Here is an 18,774-nt window from a genome sequence, read left to right as displayed (position 1 = left end):
TCAGTTTCTACTTCAACTTCTGTGATTTTTAACCAAAAGCTATAAGAAATTCTGAGATGATTTCTTTTGCTTCTATTTTTTGTTAATAGTTTAAAGTTACAATTGACATTTATTTTCTTAAAATTTTGTCATATTTTACAATTGCTCGTAAATTGTGATTTGGTACATCTTAAATTATTATAATATACTAAATTTTATGGAATCGCAATTGTTTCGAAAAACGAAAATTTAAGCTTAAGTTGGAATAGGATTACATGGCTTTGGAAGATTATGCCCAGTGTAAGCATCTCTCTTGTTATTTTTTATTTTTTAGTTTTCAAAAAACTTAGGCTAATCCGGCGAGTGACGGAAATAATTGATTTTAATTCCGATAAGTTTGGTCGAAAAATATATCCGTTTATTCGGTTTTGAAAAATTCGATTTGATTGGATCGATTCTGACCGAAAGCCTCATAGAATAGAGGCTACTAACATACCGTTTCAACTACTACAATAAGATAGTGATCGAATTCAGAATTGCTTAGAACAATCACAAGGACAAAAGACCAAACAGATAAGAACATCGAAACAAGAGACAAATCGCTATAATCTCTTTCATCAGTTTCTAGTGAGTGACAATGAAAAAGATCAAGGCGACATAAATTTAGTTCAAAACAGAAATAGAGGAGGAACCAAAACGGCTATGCACCTAACAATAGTTTAAAGAGAATGCAACAGCGGCATTTCACTGAGAGTAAACAGCTCCATCTTCATATCAGCAGCCTCTTTAAGGAGCTGTCAATTCCCCTTCAATGCCTGGAGATGTTGAAAAACCAAATTTTTAATACATGTTACAAGATACACTTGCATACGATAAACAACAAGAGAGGCCATACATAGGAATCAAATTGCCTTCTTACAAAATAAATGTGTTGTTTATGCAATAATACTCACTCAACTTTGGCTTGCAAAAAACAATGGAACTCATTTTGGTTTAAAACCATCTTGATGCCACAAGTTTATCAAGTTTACTCCAAAGAAATTTTAAACTGAAGACTAAACAGGAACACATATAAACAGAGTTTGGAGAAGAATTTAGGGCACATGCGAACATGTTACTCAACTGATGATGCACACTAAACAAGAAAATACTAGAATAATTAACAGATTTAAAATATCATAATTGAAAATTTTCCATTTAGTTATAAAACTTGTTGGCATATACCTGAGGCTACGGCTGCTACTGGGTAGGGGGTGGATAATTACCATATCCAGGGTAGCCTGAATAGTACATATTTGTATCCTGCGGAGCTGGAGCATATCCATAGGTTTCGTATCCAGAGGCATATCCATAATATCCACCATTCGACGGGTTGGCATCAACCTGACGACGGAAGATTCAAATAGATGAATTACCATGGACACGCAAGGCTCGAAAATCGAAAAGTTACAAAACAGGTAAAGTTAACCTGTTTGTTTGAAGGACTGCGGCCCCATGAGAGTCGAATGGTCTGTCCTCCCAGCTGTGTTCCACTTAGCATCCTTATAGCTTCTTCAGCACAGCTCCTAAATATATAAGATAACAAAAGCTTCACGTATATTTCTAGTCATAAATTAAAGGGAGAAAAAAACCGTAGGCACAATCAATTTACCTATCAGCAAACTGAACAAAACCACATCGTTTGCCTACAGGAATTTTTACATGAATTAATTGTCCATATTGTCCAAAAACCTGCCTCAAGTGGTCATCTGTGACATTAGGATCCAAATTCCCAACAAAGATCTGATGTGGAATAACAAAACTTAAAACTGTGAGCTAATGCTTTTCTAAAAATCTAGCATGTATGTATAGTTGTCGATAAATTTACTGACAGTTGTGTTAGTCGGATCATCCTCACTTGCTGTTCCTTGTGAAGCCTGGTATGAGGCTGTAATAACGAGAAGCGTAGGTGAGGTTAAGCCAAAGAAAGGAGAAGTAAAACAAAGTTGATGCTAGCTTTCATCTTTTAAGAAAAAACCGTAGGTCACATTCAAGTGAAAATCCAAATGGAAGTTGCATGCACTATCTTGATTCAAAACTTTGGATACAAATTAGTACAAAACTATAGGCGTTTCAGAATATATTCAACACAAACTAGAAAAGCAAGCAGAGAATTTCAAACAGAATGTTAAAGATATGAGAGATAAATATCAAAAAGAAGACTGAAAATAATGCTACTGAACATGAAAAGATATAATAAAAACAGCATGTTAAAAGGGGAATAATGATAGACAAGACAGGAATTGGTCACTAATTCAACTTACCAAGCACAGGTGTTGAAAACTATTGTGCGTCGATATGATAACTGATAAGTAATGGCAAAAACGATAGAACCAAGTCCCTTTCACTATCGCAATAAAATTCTAAATTTCTATAACATGACCCAGGAACAAGATTTGCAACGTCTTACAAATTACACATATTCAACAAGAAAATTTCCAGATTGGTAATATAGTTGTGCATCACATGCAAACAAACCACAGTCGATCTTTCTAGAATTTGTAAGCAAAGTAGCATCAAGGTCAAACAACAAAATAAGAAATAGTATCACAATGCTGTTTGGTAACCAAACTTAAAAACAATTCGAGGCACACATGGAACATATTAACTACCCTCCAAAGTATGTAGCACGGATACTCTTAATTTTTTTCCAGAAGTATCGGACATGGATACGACACGCCGATACACGTGTCGGATATGACAAAATCCTTGTCGTTGACTTTTTGTAGGTTTAATCAGTCGGATACGTCTTGGACACGGCTAGGATATGTCATGGATACGGCGGGGATACGTTTCGAAAAAAGTTGTTTTTTTTCTTTTTTACTTTTATTCTTAAATCATTTCTATGAATATTTACATTGTATATATTTACACAATTTTTAGTTTTTAATACTAGATTTATATAAATAATTGTCGTATCCTAGTCGCTTCGTGAAAATTCGTCGTATCCTAGTCGCTTCGTGAAAATTCGTCGTATTGCCGTATCCATATCGTATTCGATGTCTGTGCCCGTATCCATGCAACATAGCCTCCAAATGTTTGAATCAAAGAGGAAACACCGAAATAGAACATGATAACTAAACCAAATAGAGGACGACTTACAGAACTGTAAGCATTGGTTACAGAGAAAACCAAAAAACTCCATGATGTAAGCAAATTCACTGACCTTTGATCATTTGCCCACTCTTCATGTCAGCCTTTTCTAAAAGAAGTAACTCCAGCCTCAATTGAATAAAGAATAAAGGGTGGGAACACAAAAAAATTTAATAATTATCTAATGGCAAGAAGGAAACTGGTACATGGATATCTTAAGATATTATAGCAGTTGAACTTAAAATTTGTAGAACAGAAGGGCTCCAAGTGTTAAGAGTGACTTAATTTGTCTGAGAGCTTAGATAATAAAAGGACCGACGGGAAAAAAGTAAAATTGCAGTACAATTAAAACCTCAAAAAGCCAAAATTAAGTGAACATTATAATAAAACTGACCTACAAAAAACCAGGCACTAAAAAGGTTATCATTTCAGCTGATATTGTCTCCAGGCCCCTATATGATAGAGCCTCCTGACACCCTGCTTTGAGACAATGGGAGTTTTTCATAAGATTATGCAAGTTTTTAACACTTCTGAACCTAAAATTTTGAAAGTACAGGAAGGAAATGACATTATCCGTGCTTATCTTCAAGAATTCAAACTCAAAGAAAGCAACTTAATAGCACTGCTCAACAAAGACACATCATTATTGGCGAATTCCAAAACTAAAATGCCACCAATTCATTGAAACTGCCAAAATTCAGAGATCAAATCAAATGAAAGAGAATTAATAGCAAACTCAAAAATTGCAAGTGAATCCAATGATCCAATAGCCAACTAAAGTAAACGATAGAAACTTGGCGCATACCTTTAGTCTGGACACCCACTTTTTGTTTGTTAGCAGCTGGACCAATTCGCATGGGCCTAGTGGAACAAAACCTTCCATTCATTTCAGTCATAGCACGAATTTGTTCACTTTCATCACTAAATCTGACAAATCCATAACCCTTTGTACGTCCTGTAGTCCTATCTGTGACAATCTTTGCACCCTTGACTGAAGGATAATTGGCCCTAAAAGTTTCTTGAAGCATGAAATCAGTAACATCAGCTGCCAAGTCTCCAACAAAAATGGTATATTCAGAAGAATCATCATGCTTTTCACCAGCACCCATAGAGGCCCAATTCATTCTAAATGTTTGCTCAACATTTGGAATCAGAGTTCCATTATACATCTGCAGGTTTCTCTCTGCAGCAGCGTGACTAACAAATTCAATAAAGCCATAACCTTCTGACTGTCCAGTTTGCTTGTTACGAATGACTTTGACAGAGGCTACCTAAAGGACGAAAATACACATGAGGTTAAAGCATAATTAGCCTCAACAAACAAAATTATTATTATATGTTAGAAAATCTCTCCTCGAGGTAGAAATGTCACCCATGCATGAATTACCATGTCAAAAGAATAATGAAAACATAGAGTAAACTTATGAAGAGGCGTGAAAGGTAAATAGTGGTAGAAGTACAAACCCCTACGTGAGACATAAGCATTTACCCAAGTTTTATTCCTAGCCGATGTCCCAAAGATCAACACTTCCCATTCAACCATCCAATACTAACACAACTTTAACAAATGAACTACAGAACAATTAAAAGATGAACAAAATTAAATCTTTCTCCTAGATAAATTTTCGGGCATTCGTTATCGGGAGCGGGAGAATAAATCGAGCATTCAGAAAGCACACTAGATAAAATAAGGCCTCGTCTTCCTCGAAAATATCTTAAAAATACAATTGGTAATTCAGAATTAACAAGTAAATCTATAAACAAACGATTCTTATATGGGTGTTTTGTGTGAATAAGGGCGAGGTACTAAGGGGATGTACCTCGCCAGTGGATGCGAAACAGCTATATAAGAACTGCTCATCCATCCAGTACTGAAGATCCCCAATCCAGAGAGTACGTATTCCATCGTCTGCTATAGGTTGAGAAGCTGGCGCAGTAGCATATTGATGTGGCATTTGAGGTGGCGCGGTGGCCTGTGGAGGCGGCTGTTGGTAGTAATATGCCGAGGCAGGTGGCAGTTGGGGCGGGGGAACCTGGTACTGTGGTTGAGGCGGCTGAGTCATCCACGGCTGTGGTGGCTGTTGCGATTGCTGCAGCTGGTATTGCGGTGGAACCATGGGCGGCGGGACCATTGTGTTTCCTGGTTGCATCATCGTTGTGCTTGAGGGAAAAGAGGATTATAGCGAAACCCTAATTGGATCTGCGGATGAGGGGCCAGTGGAGAGAGAACCCTAGTAGATAGTCGAGGCTTTTTGGCGATACCTCGACCACACACACACACACACTTATTTACCAACATTTATTTTTGGTATTGTATGCATATTATTACATCATATTATTACATCATGACCTTCATAAATATTTTACAATTTTATTTTAAAAATAAGCTAAAAAAATAAAAGAGTAGTTTTCTTGTGAAATGATATCACGAATTTTTATCTGTTAGATGAGTCAACTCTACCGATATTCACAATAAAAAGTAATACTCTTAACATAAAAAGTAATATTTTTTCATGAATGACCCAAATAAAAGACATGTCTCACAAAATACGACTCGTGAGACCGTCTCACACAAATTTTTGTCAAAATAAAAATGACACATCTTGTTCGAAACTTTATTAAAAAAAATTGTATTCTTTTTCCTTTTTTATATGAACAAGATATTCCATTTTAATTTAGATGGACCATTACTGATTTATGCCATTCCAATTAAATATAAATATTGAGTTTACTTTTTTCCCCTAATTGTAAGAACATTATTTTTAACATGAATTTGAATGCTCATATCTCCCTCAACGTGTAAAAAATTGTGTCACTACCTCACGCAGATTGTGAGCAATTTTGAACTTACTTATGGTCTTGACAAATTTGAGCATTTGATTTTTCGATCATAACTGTGTTAATTTTATAACCAATACACACTCGAAAAATAGAGATTCTGTATTTCGTATATCTAAAGAGATGCATGCTATTAATCAACACAAAAAAGATAATTATTAAAGCGCTACGAAAATCACACGGACCATGCAAATGGTATTTCTTTTTCTTCTTCATCGTTTTTCAAATTTGGTAAAACCATTACCGCTGATTTGTAATTTGATATCTGCCCTCATTAAAGTTTGAACAATTCAATCCCACACCACCAGACAATTTTAATTCACAAGCTAAATTAAATAACTCTAAAGTGTTCACGACTAGAACGGTGTAGGAATATGGGGTTTCCAACAGGACAACTATAAGAAAAATAATAATTTAATAGCTCTAATAATGTCTAAATGCCAAGCCAATTATATGCGTACCAAAAAGAAATCAATCAAATAATCATCTGTAGTTAGAAATAGAAGCAAGTGTGAGTTTCATACAACACAAGCAATCTCAGGACGACAACAGAACCTAGACTCTTTGAGGCTCATATTTCATTTCTCGACTTCAGTAGCTTTCAATATGGAACCAGGGCACAAGCACGGGCACGTCCCAAGTGAAAACATCAACAGACAGATCCATATGTGCGATAAATGGCGTTGAACTATTTTGGAGACTAGTGCATGGGATGGTATGGGGCTGATATCCGTTTGGGGGGTAGCTTTCGCAAGATGTACAGAACAAGAGCAGCTGGAAGAATCTCAACCAGCTACAATTTTAAGAAGTATATGAGTAAGCAATAAGCCATGACTAAATGCAATGCATATATGAAGTACACTTCTATAAGTAAGATGAATGTTATGTCTTCAAAGATTGTTCCATTGATGTTAAACACGTATGCCGTTTGTCTAAGTATAAATATACGCTATACAAGAGCACCTTGGAGAAACATATTGATATTTTTTTGTGAGAAGTATAAATTTACCAAGCTATCCTCCATATGTTTCATAACATCAATTTATTAACAAAAAATCTATACATCTATGTGATAAGTATGAAGGAAGGTCATGGAGGCTGCGTCACTAATCAAATTGATCAAAATGGCACCTTAGAGGTTTTAATTAATCTCGTTGGTATACTGTTAATCGAATTGTACAAAAACTCAAACAACCTTTTTTCATATTTAGTTGAAACAAGAACTTAATTTTTTTTATAAAACAATCATCCAAACTTAATAAAATAACATAAATTTTATTGAAATTCAGATCCAACCTGATATACTTAATATTATTAGTAACACAGATTACAACTTAGGTAAATTAATTTGTATCACAAGTCAATCGCAACTAGTATAAATGAAGCTAGTTATTGAATAGTCATTAAACAAATATCTGTCAAGCTTAAAGAATACCGTGTAATAGATTAAATTCAGCACAGGATGGTCCAATACATCAAGTGATGCATCTGAATCCAAAGCTGACAGCACAACCTGTGGTAAAGGAAAATTTTTATAGACATTAGACACAAATAAAGAACTCGAGTAAAGCAGTCATATGAGAAAAAATTAGATACTGCAGCGAAAGTCAGTGACTAGGAGTAACATCCAGATGGATAACATGATAATTTCAACATGAAGGTTCAGATCCATTGAATCTCTTAAATTTGTGCCTGTTTTTCCCCCCGACTGTCGCTAAAATTTCCTAGGAACTTTAAGCGCAAAAAATTTAAACCCAAGCAGAATTTCCACCCATTTCCATGCAATTTAGGTACAAAGGAAATTGAATTCCCATCCATAACCCAGCTTACCGGGTGATATTCAACAACAATGATAATTTCAATTGAGTATAAGTTGATTATACCATGGCAAAAACAACTTTAATTCTCTACTGATATCATAAATCTAGGCAAAGGCAGCACAATTCAATATGAATCTTACCACGAAGCACCTTATTAGAAAACAAGTGAAACATATAGCTGTCACGGATCCAACCTGTAACATTGAATTCTGATCAGTTACCACAAAGCACCTTATTAGAGAACAAATGAAACATATAGCTGTCACCGATTCAACCTGTAACATTGAACTCTGGTCAGCTAATACAAAGGATCAAAAGGAACAAATCAACAATAAGCTACACAATTAAATAATCCCTACAGTAGGAATTTTGATGCAAAAATCAAGGTGATAAAAGGAAATTTGATAACAATTAAATTAGCTCAACGTTAGAAATCGTAACTTTTAATGATAAAAGCTAAGATACTAAATCATACTATTTGCACGTCTTATACCAGATAAAACATGATAAAATGGCACAGACCTCATGAAGCTTCTTTCGCCTCCCTCTGGATTCAATGGGAAAGCGCCTCAGCATGAAAAATAACCTGGGGGAAGGAATAGATAAAATTGAGAAAAAACTCGAGTCAAAGGAATCCAAACTTAGAATTGAAGGAACCAACTGGAAGAAACTGACACTGTATCGACAAGCGGTTAAATAAACAAGATACTCAGAACTAACCGTCCTCCGTATAGCAGAAAACCTAATGCAGCGATAAATGATACCACTGCAGATATAAACAGAGGTGAGAAAAACAGATGTGTAACATATCAATATCTTAGGTAAACCATGCAAGCCAATGTTTATTTTTTTTATGAACATCGTTTGAAATGTAAAAAACAAAGAAGTATGGTGAGACAATACCAGTAATAAAAATCTTTCCAATAAATTCCACAACACTGTTGTCATTGATCCAGATGTATACCCAGATGCAGACCTGGTGTCAAGACATCTTTTAGCAATTTAACCTCTCAAATGAAAGTATATTGCATACAAATTTCTGAAACATTCTAACTTTCTAAAAGTTCCAATATTAGCAAAAGAAGAAAAAAATTGGAGCATAGTTAAAGGTCATAGTAATGCAGCAAGTGTTGAATTTAAAAAATGTCGAAGGCCTCGATGACGGTATTAAAAAAGGCTGTCTAGAAATGGAGTGTATCTTATTGGAAATAAAATTGAAGAAATAAATTCACCACAAAATGAGATAATTGATGCAGTTCATGGATGTAGAAAAAATTAAAAGCAAAATCTTGCTTGAAATTATTTGAATCTAGTCAGCAGTCAATTATTTTTCTCTTGTCTGAAGTTTCTTGAATTGTCGTACAATAGTCATCATGCCCACTAATATCCTTCTACTTAAATTGACATGTTATACTCGTACATATATGTGTGAAAGAGTCAGGCAATTTCATACCTTATATTACAGTACAAATCAATCAGATCATCATACATTCAACTGTATCCTTAATTTGAAGAACTGGCAGATTTGATGAATTTAAAATAAGTTCACAACTAGGGTTATGAAGAGTCTTTCGGTATTGTCAAAGTTGTGCAAAAATAAGCTTATTTGTTAGTTTCCCTTTCATGTACATGCCTTCTTGCAATTTTTATGGATATAATAAAGAACTATTGTTTTCTCTTCAAAAAAAAAAAATTATGCATCTTCTTCCCTAGGCCACCTAATACCTCTCAGAGTGATTAGAGGGTTACTCTGCTGCACCTCTCCTATAGCAATCTTTACAGTTTTTCTATCCAATTCTGGCGCAATCGACTGATAAAGGATGAACAAAGTTATAATAAAACCTATTAGCTGATTATATCCCGTGAGAACAAATTTCAACCAACAGAAAGTAGTTGGTTTTGTCAAGTAGCATGTGTCTTAAGGCAGTAAATGAGGAAAAAATGTGGAAAAATGCTAATATATGAAGCATTTAAGGGAACGGTAAAATTTCTGCTGTAGATACAAATTTTCCTCCATAATTTGCTTGGTTTAATATAAATGTAGGATTTTGCATAAGCCCCATATTATCTTATGGGCGTTCTAGAGAAATGCACGCATGATAGAATACTGGATGGAAATTTTCATGATGGTGACAAATGCGCACACAACTAAAACCCAAGAGCTAGTGGTTATAAGCAAGATTGTTGTCCCACAAAAGTATGCGAACTCACCTGTATAAAGTAGATCGCGATGTTACTAGAAATATAGAAAACTCTCAGATTATCTGTTGGCAAACTTCTAGCCTGACAAAGAAATATGATTAAATTGTTTATCAATTATTCATGTAAAATAACGGCATTTATACTGCAAAAGCAAAAAATTCTTTGACATACCAATTAAGACATGAAAAGTTATTCCATCTAATTATTGTGTTCATAAGTATTCTCATTCTGGTCATGTAGTACTTAGTCTATCTCATATTTATTACCTGATGATATATCTCTGCCCAAAAAAGGACAAGAAGTGCATATGTGGAGAAGAACAGAAGGCCAGGAAGATCCAACAGTACCAAAGTGAAAGCCTGATAAAAAAATATATATACATTTCATCAAGTAAGAATCGATCATGACAAGTGTCCATTAACTTCATCGCCTAAATATGCACCGGGAAATCCACAAAGTGTCATAGATATTAATGCGATGTGCACGACTCAAGGGGCATGACACATTCTGCCACTTGAAAAGAACATCGTAATTGGACTAGCAATCTTGGATTTTTTATCCGGACCAAACAATTCTATAAGGCAGTGATACCGCAACTTGTATGTAAGAAGAAACTCCCCTCTTTCCTCCACAATCCCAACGACAGAAATTGCAGTTAATAGAATTATCCAGCAACTAAAAAGGTGTCACAAATAATAGTACGAAAAAATAGTTTGTTGTATGAATGAACCTAGTACATCAAGAACACCATCCTCGAGGCAGAAAGCAACAAACAATGGGCACTAACAGAAAACGTTGGAACTAGGGTCTGTATACCTTTTACTAGTATCTCAAAAATCATAAGAATTCCAACCTCTTAGGCTAAAATAACCAAGCAAAAGAAAGTTCATAGAAAATTGTGGTGTCAATCAATTAAAAAGTACATTTACAGTGGATGTGGTGAATCTTACCTTGGGATGCAACAAAAACACTAGTTTGTGAAATCCAAATGAAACAGCACGGGCTGCAATTTGTAGCTTACAGTTAATCTAATGATGAATGAAGACAACAAAATTGAGTAATTTGTATACTACCTCCATTCACAATAAAGTTCATGAAGTGGAAAACCTTTTGAGTGGTCCAACCATAGTCAGGCACCCTTCGTTCAATTCTTATTAGTTGAATCTGCACAAAGTTCATGCATACTCAAGCTGGAATATTCAAAATAACCTAACAAATAGATTGCGATAGAATGCAATAGTAAATACATAGATAGCAACATAATACATACTCAGAAACTAACTGAACACAATAGTTCATAGATAGCAAGGAATCTGAAAATTCAACAAAAAAGAGTATAAAATATCAACCTTCACCAATTGCACCCTCTCAACTCCAAAACGATTAAATATACTTCAATCTATATTTTTAGCAATTTAAGGGATATGACGACAAACACTACAGTTTGAGATGCGTAGTAAAACCTAAACATCCACTTAACCAGTTGATATAATGCTACGTAATTTACCAGTTGTACCTGCTTCCCTCTGTAATTCTATCACCATATCATGAAAAGGTAGAATTAGCGAATGACAACACGTAATCATGCTGCCTGACTTAAATACAACAGCAACAAAAAATTACCACATAATCAGCTCAACGGACCCAAACACAAACGTGGTTATGTAACAGTACTTTTTTTAATTATTTAATTTATTCAAATCTCGACAAGCAACTATTAAAAAGGGCTCGCAACACCAACTTTCTGAGCCCCGAAATTCAGGAAAATCATAGGTTCGTAAAAAAATATTACAAATTCGATCAAGACACGTACAAGATCGATCCATAACAATGCACACGTACAACGTAATAAAACAGTAGTACATAAATTAAGTCGACTCACGAGGGCAACGGATGATAAAAAAGCATAAGCAGCACAGAGGGCGAAGAAGATGATGTCTTGCCATTTGGCCGATTCATTGATCTCATGCCACCAATTCGCCGAAAGGCTTCCGGCGACGATGTCGATCGCCGAAAAGCTCAGGCGCAATCTCGCCATTGCAATGGGGTTCTCCCTCTACCTCTACCTCAATCTTTCTGAACGAAAGAGTCAAACTTGATTCGCTCCATGATATTTATTATTATTTTCAACCGAGAGAGATCAAAACAATTTTGGAAATTGAAATCAAGGTTTCTTTCCCTTACTACAAATTATATATTCATATTTTAAAATAGAAAAAGAAATCTTTTTCAGGCGGGTACGTGGACGGACGAACATAAAAGAATAGAAGATTTGAGAGTTCGCTTGAACAACTTTAAAAGTCACAAATGTGCGGTATCCCCAACTCCAACTGCTCGTGTCTTAACCCAGATACGTGCATCCTCTTCAACGTGGAAAACAATTATGAATCAAACACCGGCCACACGAACGGATACGCCATGTGATGTGTGCGATAATTTACATGACGAACAAAAATCGGACACATGTATTCGACGTAGGTATGATTGTGCTCACTCGTTGCTTCCCAAGGTTCTGGGAGAAAAAAAACACTATAATAAGAATTGTTGGCGGTAGAAATGGGTGAATAAATGTTAATGGCTTCTTTTGAACAACAAGAAATAATTAGAACACTTAAAAATTGTTTTACAAGTACCGAAACATTATGTGTTGACTGATGAACGAATGTAAACATTCATTTAACACAACGGTTGGAGGAATAAATCGAGACAGAAAAAGAAGAAAGCTTAAAATAAATTACATGAAGCATTTATTGAAGTTTTAAAACAATATCTTTTTACGTCTCTCTTCTTCTTTTTATGAAAAATCCTTTTATTTATACAACTCTTATAAAAACTTACTTTAAGTATTACTTATAATTGTCTACACTAAAACTCTTAGTGTCATAATGCAAACTCAAATTGTTTATTAGACCATCGGTTCAGACAAATACACATTACAAATCTTCGATTGATAACTTTGAACGACTAAAATTAGTAAGATAACACATATAAATCTTTGATGATCTGATGTGTAGAATAAGTGTGTGTAAAGATGAGCAGTTTGATATTAACAGAATAAGGGTGCTCGAGATCTTGTAGATAGCAGATTGTGAAAGTTTCGGTCTTAGTTTGTGTATCTCTCAATCTTGAATTTGCTTATTATATATGGGAAATTCTTCAAATACGAAGAAATTTTCTAACGATCTTGTGTACTAGCATCCGACATGAATGTATGGTCAATTTCTCTTTATAGAATGCTTACAAATGTAAACGAACCAACCCGAGACGAACAATATATTTTGGGAGATGATCCGCGAATGGATTGTCTGATTACCCAAATAATTGTTCAATTGAGGGAATGGAATTGGATCAACTTGAGTTGTGGGTAGTTATTCCATAGAAAGGTTCTCAACAACCTGAATTCATGAAATTCCGGGTGGAGTTTCTTTTGTAGGTATCTCAACCTCTATGCTTTGTGGCTCAGCGGCTGGAATGCTGGGTTTTTTTTCTGGCCGCTGCATCATCGTGTTGGCCACCTATTTGAGTTTTGATACCATCAAAAGCTTGAGGTTCTTCTTCTTCCACATGCAGTTCATACCCATGTCTTCATCTTTACAACAATGAAAATGGACAATGCATCCATTTCCAGCTGATGAATAACTACAACATCATCTATGACTTGTGGAGTGTGGGCATTAAAAAATTTTCCTCTTCTGTCTGATTAATATCATCCTTGGATATTATAACAGTGCCTCAATTGTACTTTATTTGTTTCCACAATACATGTTTGTGCCTGGACTGTAAATATTCTCAATATTAGTCTTCTATTTTCTCTGTAAAATATATGAGAGTTGTATATATGAACTTGGACAATCCTCCTCCTCTTGAGTTAGCTTTTGAGGTTGAAATAGGTTCAAGTATCAATCTTAACATGGTATCTAGTGCCAATCTTAACATTGTATCATAGAGTAGGTTCCACCGTTATGTATTGGACTGTCCATAGTTGGACCACTCATTCTGTCTATAATTGGGTCATTTGTAAATTTCACGCTCCAAATGTTCATTCCTGAGCATGAAGATGATGTATCAGTTGTCCCACATCGGTTGGATAAAATACTTGAAAATTGCATATATGGACTTGAACAATCATGTCTCCTTAAAATAGCTTCTGGTATTAAGTCAGTTCTATTATTGACATTCTCTATTCTTGTGTAGGTTTCTGTTAACTCATCTGAGTTTTGGTCATGCAATCATACTTCCCAGGCAGAGTGGGGCAACTGATCCGTGTAGACCAAGGGTGAGCAGTCACCCTCGTGGATCGGAAGCACGTGTGTGAAATAGGACACAAGGGACATGATGATCGGATGTTAAAAATCCTCCGATGGTAGAACCTTGTCCCTCGAGTTTCCTACATCCGAACGAAAGATCAAAATTATATTGATAATCAATCATATTTATCGGATCTAAAAGTGAGTTATAATTATTATTTTTAGGGAAATTATAATAATAACTACTACACAACATGTGATTATTGCCAAAAAGCGGGCAAATAGAAATTATGAATTTAATTCAACAATATGAATAATCATTGATACCCCTACCATTTCAATCATGTGATTTTCCTTTGTGGTGTATTTATTTAAGTTAATCTGATCAATCGATTTTTAAACTTTATTGCTCAATAAATTTTGTTTGGCTTTTGTGGCGTCGAAGTGATGTCAAAGAGTATAAATATATATTATAAGCTTGCAGTCTCAGCCGAGGATCCGTGGCGCAATGGTAGCGCGTCTGACTCCAGATCAGAAGGTTGCGTGTTCGATTCACGTCGGGTTCAATTCACAAAACGAAATCTTTCTTTTTCCTACGATTTTGACCGCCGTTTCGCAGCAAGTTCCGATCGTCCTGAGCCTGGATTTTAAAAACTCACTCCCCAGTAAAGAGAAATCCTGAGCTGCACTGGCGTCTCTTCGGTTCGAGAAAAACCCGGAAAGATTGCCTACTCCCGTTTCATCGTTCTTTATGGACAGGCGGGTACTGATAGAAATGTGAATACGCTCAACTCGTTGTTGTTCTCTTGTACTTTGGCCGAGGATTATGGAGAAATGAAGAGGTTGTTCGAGGAGTTTCCAAGTAAATATGGTTTAGTGCCAAATTTGGATACTTACAACACACTGTTCTGAAGGGGTTTTGCGACTCAGGGAGCGCGAATTTATCACGTTGAATATTGGCCGAGATGAAGAAGAAAGGGATAAAGCCTAATGGGAAGACGTTTGCCACTGTTCTTGCAGGATTTTATGCTGAAGAAAAGTTCCATGATGTCGGGAAGATTGTGGAGTTAATGAGAACTTGTCGCATTTCACCAGGGATTAGTATTTATAACGTTAGGATTCAGAGTTTATGTGAGCTGGGGAGGTCCGATAAGCAAACGCTTTGTTGAATGGGATTTTGGTTTGGGGGATAAAGCCGAACTCTGCAACTTTTGGCCATTTGATTTTTGGGTTTTGGCGGGAAGGTAAATTAGATGTTGCTAAAAATTTGTTCGAGGAGATTATTGGTATGGATCTGAAGCCAGAAGCTGAATGTGACTTTACACTTATCTATTATTTGTGTCGAGGATTATATTTTGAGGTTGCGTTGAACATCTGCGACGAGGCTATGGGAAACGGCTGGGTGCCGAATTTTACGACTATGAAGTCTCTTGTTGATGGATTGGCAAGCATTGGGAAAATCGCTGAGGTGAAGTAAATTATTAGACTAGTGAAGGAGAAGTTCTCAAGGAATGTTGACAAATGGAAAGAGATTGAAGAAGGATTCAGTAAGTAGAGTCCTGAGGGTGGTGCGATGTGAACTTTGTCATCTTTTACCATATCTATGATCAGGATACCGATATATAGGCCCATTTGTATGATCGTAGCCCTGAGGAAATGTTGTTGCCAGCGTGATAGTTATCATCGTCTGCGATTATTTTTCGGTGTTTCATTACGTGTTTGAACTTTGAAGCATTCTATGGTTAAATGTTCTTGCGTAGTTTGTTTTTCATATTTGTCTGGTTGCCCAGATTATTTTACTTCTCCAACGAAGAACAGCAAATGCTACCAAAAGTTCCAATCCTGATCTGCTCGTGGGTGAAGAATGATTTTGGAGTGTACACCAAAAATCAACTATATGCCACTCCTTGTAGTGACCGTCACGTATTTTTGTACTTTTCAGATTTACCATCAAACAAAAGCCTCTAGATTGGTACCGCCAGGATGCAGATTGCTAAAGGGGGCAGCACGAGGATTCTGATACTTGCATGGTACCGTGGACGTGCAATTATGTAGCGAGACTTTAAGGCCCCTAACACATTACTTGGTGAAAGATTCAATGCCGCTAAACCGTTTCCATATTCCAACAGTCTTCAAGGATCAAGTGAAAGCAATGGTGTTTCAAGGATTCTACACGTCGGGGTACACATGGACACAGGGCAGCTGACAGCTGTATCTGATGTCCACAGTTTTGGAGTGGTATTTTGCAGATCATTTGAGGAAAGGGAGCTACCAATAACTTGTCGCCTGATTAGGAAGATCTAGTTGCTTTGGTAAACTATCATCTCCAAAACATAAACATCAGATCAAGTGTTCCGATGAAATAAAAAACATCAGATCAAATGTTGCATTTCTTTGTAAAACCAGAAGTAAAAGTATTATCTGCAAGATCTTGCTGTTGCATCTGCATGCCTCCGAGTGGGAGCCAGAATGCCACCGTCGCAGCTTAAATGTTTTGACATTTATTTTTCATCCGCCACAGCTTGTTCTGGTTAGAGCAAGAAAAGCGTAAAAAAATTGACAGAACTATATGCATTGCTGTCTGCAATTTGGAAAAGATCATTAGTCATTACATTACCAAACACAAATTAACTCCACAGGTATCTTACTCTCCTTTATTTGTATGTATGCAAACATATACATATTCTAATAACAAACAACTTACAAATGCAAACCACACAATCAATTGATTTTCAAAAGACACGCATATAGCAACAGCATTCATGCTCAGACACTGCATCTGACTTTTAGATTATGATAAGTGAATCCCGGAATTCCATTCAGTTCTTGGAAGTCCAAGTCTGCAACTTCCACCAAAGAACAAATACCGGGTTGAATCCCGCTGCTCCTCCTCCTCTTCTTTCTCCAAGAATCAGTAAAGAACCTGAAACCAGGCCAGGAATTACATTTCTTCGAAGCCATTTCTTTGTCGTTTCTCTCAGATTGTCTGCGGCTCTCGACACACTCCAGTTCCAACCCTTTGAAGTACTCGATCTCCCTTTTCAGAAGTGATCCCATGGTGCCGCATGTGCCAATCGCCAATGGAACCTTTCCTGCCATTTCTTCATGCAATTTTCTTGATGTGCAGTCTGCTTTATGCATCACAAGTAGGGGTGATTTAATGTCTTAACTATCTCTGTTTATTAATTTTGAACACGATACTTCGGATTTAGCACCATCTTATTTAACATATTAATAATACGCATAGCGTAGCAATTACTAAGCAAGATGGTACCCCTACTTGTCTCGAATAGTGTTTAATTGTGAAGTCATGTTATTGCATTATAAGTAAATTTGTAAAAATATTATTATAATAATAGTCAATTTTCAATTGACTGTAACAAAAGGATTGCTCACATTTTTTGCTCGGAAGTGAAGGGCGTGAGATTTTGCATGATTGCAATTGTTTTGACAAGGAATGACTCATTATTCATGTCTCCGAACCAATAGACTTGTAAAGAACCTTTCAAAGATCTAAATCCATGCCCCTCAACCCCTTTTTCTTTCCCTTTTTAGCTTTTCTTTTTTGTTGTATGAGTTTTTAATATTTTTTGTTGGAGGCAATTGTGAAAAGATGAGGAAGATACATCCATAATAGATTCACTCTTTGGTCGGTAGAATGCATTAAACGAGGGGTGTATGATCAAATATAATAATAAGAATTGAAATATAGACGTAGAGATGAAGTATATGTTGTCTGATATGTTAAGAATTTGTTGGCTTATTTTTGTTTAGGAGTGGAGTAGAATGTGTCACGCAACACAAACATTAATTTATCATGGTTTATATTAAAATTTTGAGCAGACCCTTCATTTGTAGCATCGAATGGCACCTCAAAGAAAATGAAGATGATTAAAATTAATTTGATTTAAAAACATTAATAAATGACTTTTGCGATGTATGATCTCTAGCAGTGCACAGTAACTTTAAATGAAGCATGACTTTTAAAAAATTAATAAATGACTTTTACAATCAACTTCCGTAAAGTGTTTTTTTTCCTCCATCGATCACTCTTGTTTAATTAGAAAATAGGATTTCTTGATATTTGTGGTCTCGTTGCAGCCCTCTTTAAATGTTTAGATTGGAGGTGAAGTATTTAAGAAGTTCTTTATGACTTGAGCGGTCCCGACTATTAATTTCCTTGCTTTTCATTATCTTTTAATTTTCAAAATAATTATGAATTGAAATAAGTGAAACTCGAAGTCAAAATTTTGTAAATGTTGGAGTTAAGGCTGATTTATTGTATAAAAGGGGACACTCTAACCACAACAATATGCTTGTGTGCACATAATGTTGTTTAAAGCTGGATGTTGACCAAATGCAATCTTCGGTTGCACTTGCATTTTTTGCTGCTCATCTGACCACATTAAATTCCAAAGCTAGCCTAATTTGGTGGCATACATATGCCTTTCCTCTGCACTTGGTTAGCTCTTAAATCCACAAGAGAGCAAATTTTGTTCTTTCTTTTCAGGAACAAAGTAGGCTCTTTTTCCATGCCCAAACTTTTTTTTAATCTA

General features: G+C 35.7%; 3 protein-coding genes, 1 non-coding gene and 1 pseudogene across 4 annotated transcripts; 2 read left to right on the top strand and 3 right to left on the bottom strand.

The window, feature by feature from the left end:
- Window positions 1-553: 553 nt before the first annotated feature.
- On the bottom strand, window positions 554-5,393 carry LOC142542652 (polyadenylate-binding protein RBP45). The gene is made up of 7 exons (XM_075649402.1): window positions 4,932-5,393; window positions 3,917-4,382; window positions 1,851-1,906; window positions 1,631-1,761; window positions 1,448-1,544; window positions 1,204-1,362; window positions 554-794 (listed from the first exon to the last, which is right to left on the bottom strand). Exons 1-6 carry the CDS (start codon window positions 5,262-5,264, stop codon window positions 1,219-1,221), a joined length of 1,227 nt encoding a protein of 408 aa, XP_075505517.1. The 5' UTR covers window positions 5,265-5,393; the 3' UTR covers window positions 554-794; window positions 1,204-1,218.
- A 944-nt stretch (window positions 5,394-6,337) lies between these two features.
- On the bottom strand, window positions 6,338-12,489 carry LOC142542651 (tobamovirus multiplication protein 1-like). Its single transcript, XM_075649401.1, has 11 exons — window positions 11,854-12,489; window positions 11,045-11,135; window positions 10,922-10,974; window positions 10,238-10,330; window positions 9,981-10,052; window positions 8,673-8,745; window positions 8,490-8,535; window positions 8,292-8,355; window positions 7,910-7,963; window positions 7,385-7,462; window positions 6,338-6,742 (listed from the first exon to the last, which is right to left on the bottom strand). The coding sequence occupies exons 1-11, from the start codon at window positions 12,007-12,009 to the stop codon at window positions 6,650-6,652; spliced, it is 873 nt and encodes a 290-aa protein (XP_075505516.1). The 5' UTR covers window positions 12,010-12,489; the 3' UTR covers window positions 6,338-6,649.
- Window positions 12,490-14,712: 2,223 nt separating this feature from the next.
- Window positions 14,713-14,784, top strand: TRNAW-CCA (transfer RNA tryptophan (anticodon CCA)). The gene has a single exon. It is a non-coding gene; the product is annotated as a tRNA-Trp (tRNA).
- On the top strand, window positions 14,727-15,977 carry LOC142541353 (pentatricopeptide repeat-containing protein At1g11630, mitochondrial-like; annotated as a pseudogene).
- A 1,007-nt stretch (window positions 15,978-16,984) lies between these two features.
- Window positions 16,985-17,317, bottom strand: LOC142541352 (uncharacterized). Its single transcript, XM_075647896.1, has one exon. The coding sequence runs from the start codon at window positions 17,315-17,317 to the stop codon at window positions 16,985-16,987; it is 333 nt and encodes a 110-aa protein (XP_075504011.1).
- Window positions 17,318-18,774: the final 1,457 nt, after the last annotated feature.

Source organism: Primulina tabacum, chromosome 4 (assembly GCF_025594145.1).
Source record: "Primulina tabacum isolate GXHZ01 chromosome 4, ASM2559414v2, whole genome shotgun sequence".
NCBI classification, from domain to species: Eukaryota; Viridiplantae; Streptophyta; class Magnoliopsida; order Lamiales; family Gesneriaceae; genus Primulina; species Primulina tabacum.
Note: the sequence above shows the minus strand (reverse complement) of the source record. Positions and strands in the feature narration are given on the sequence as shown.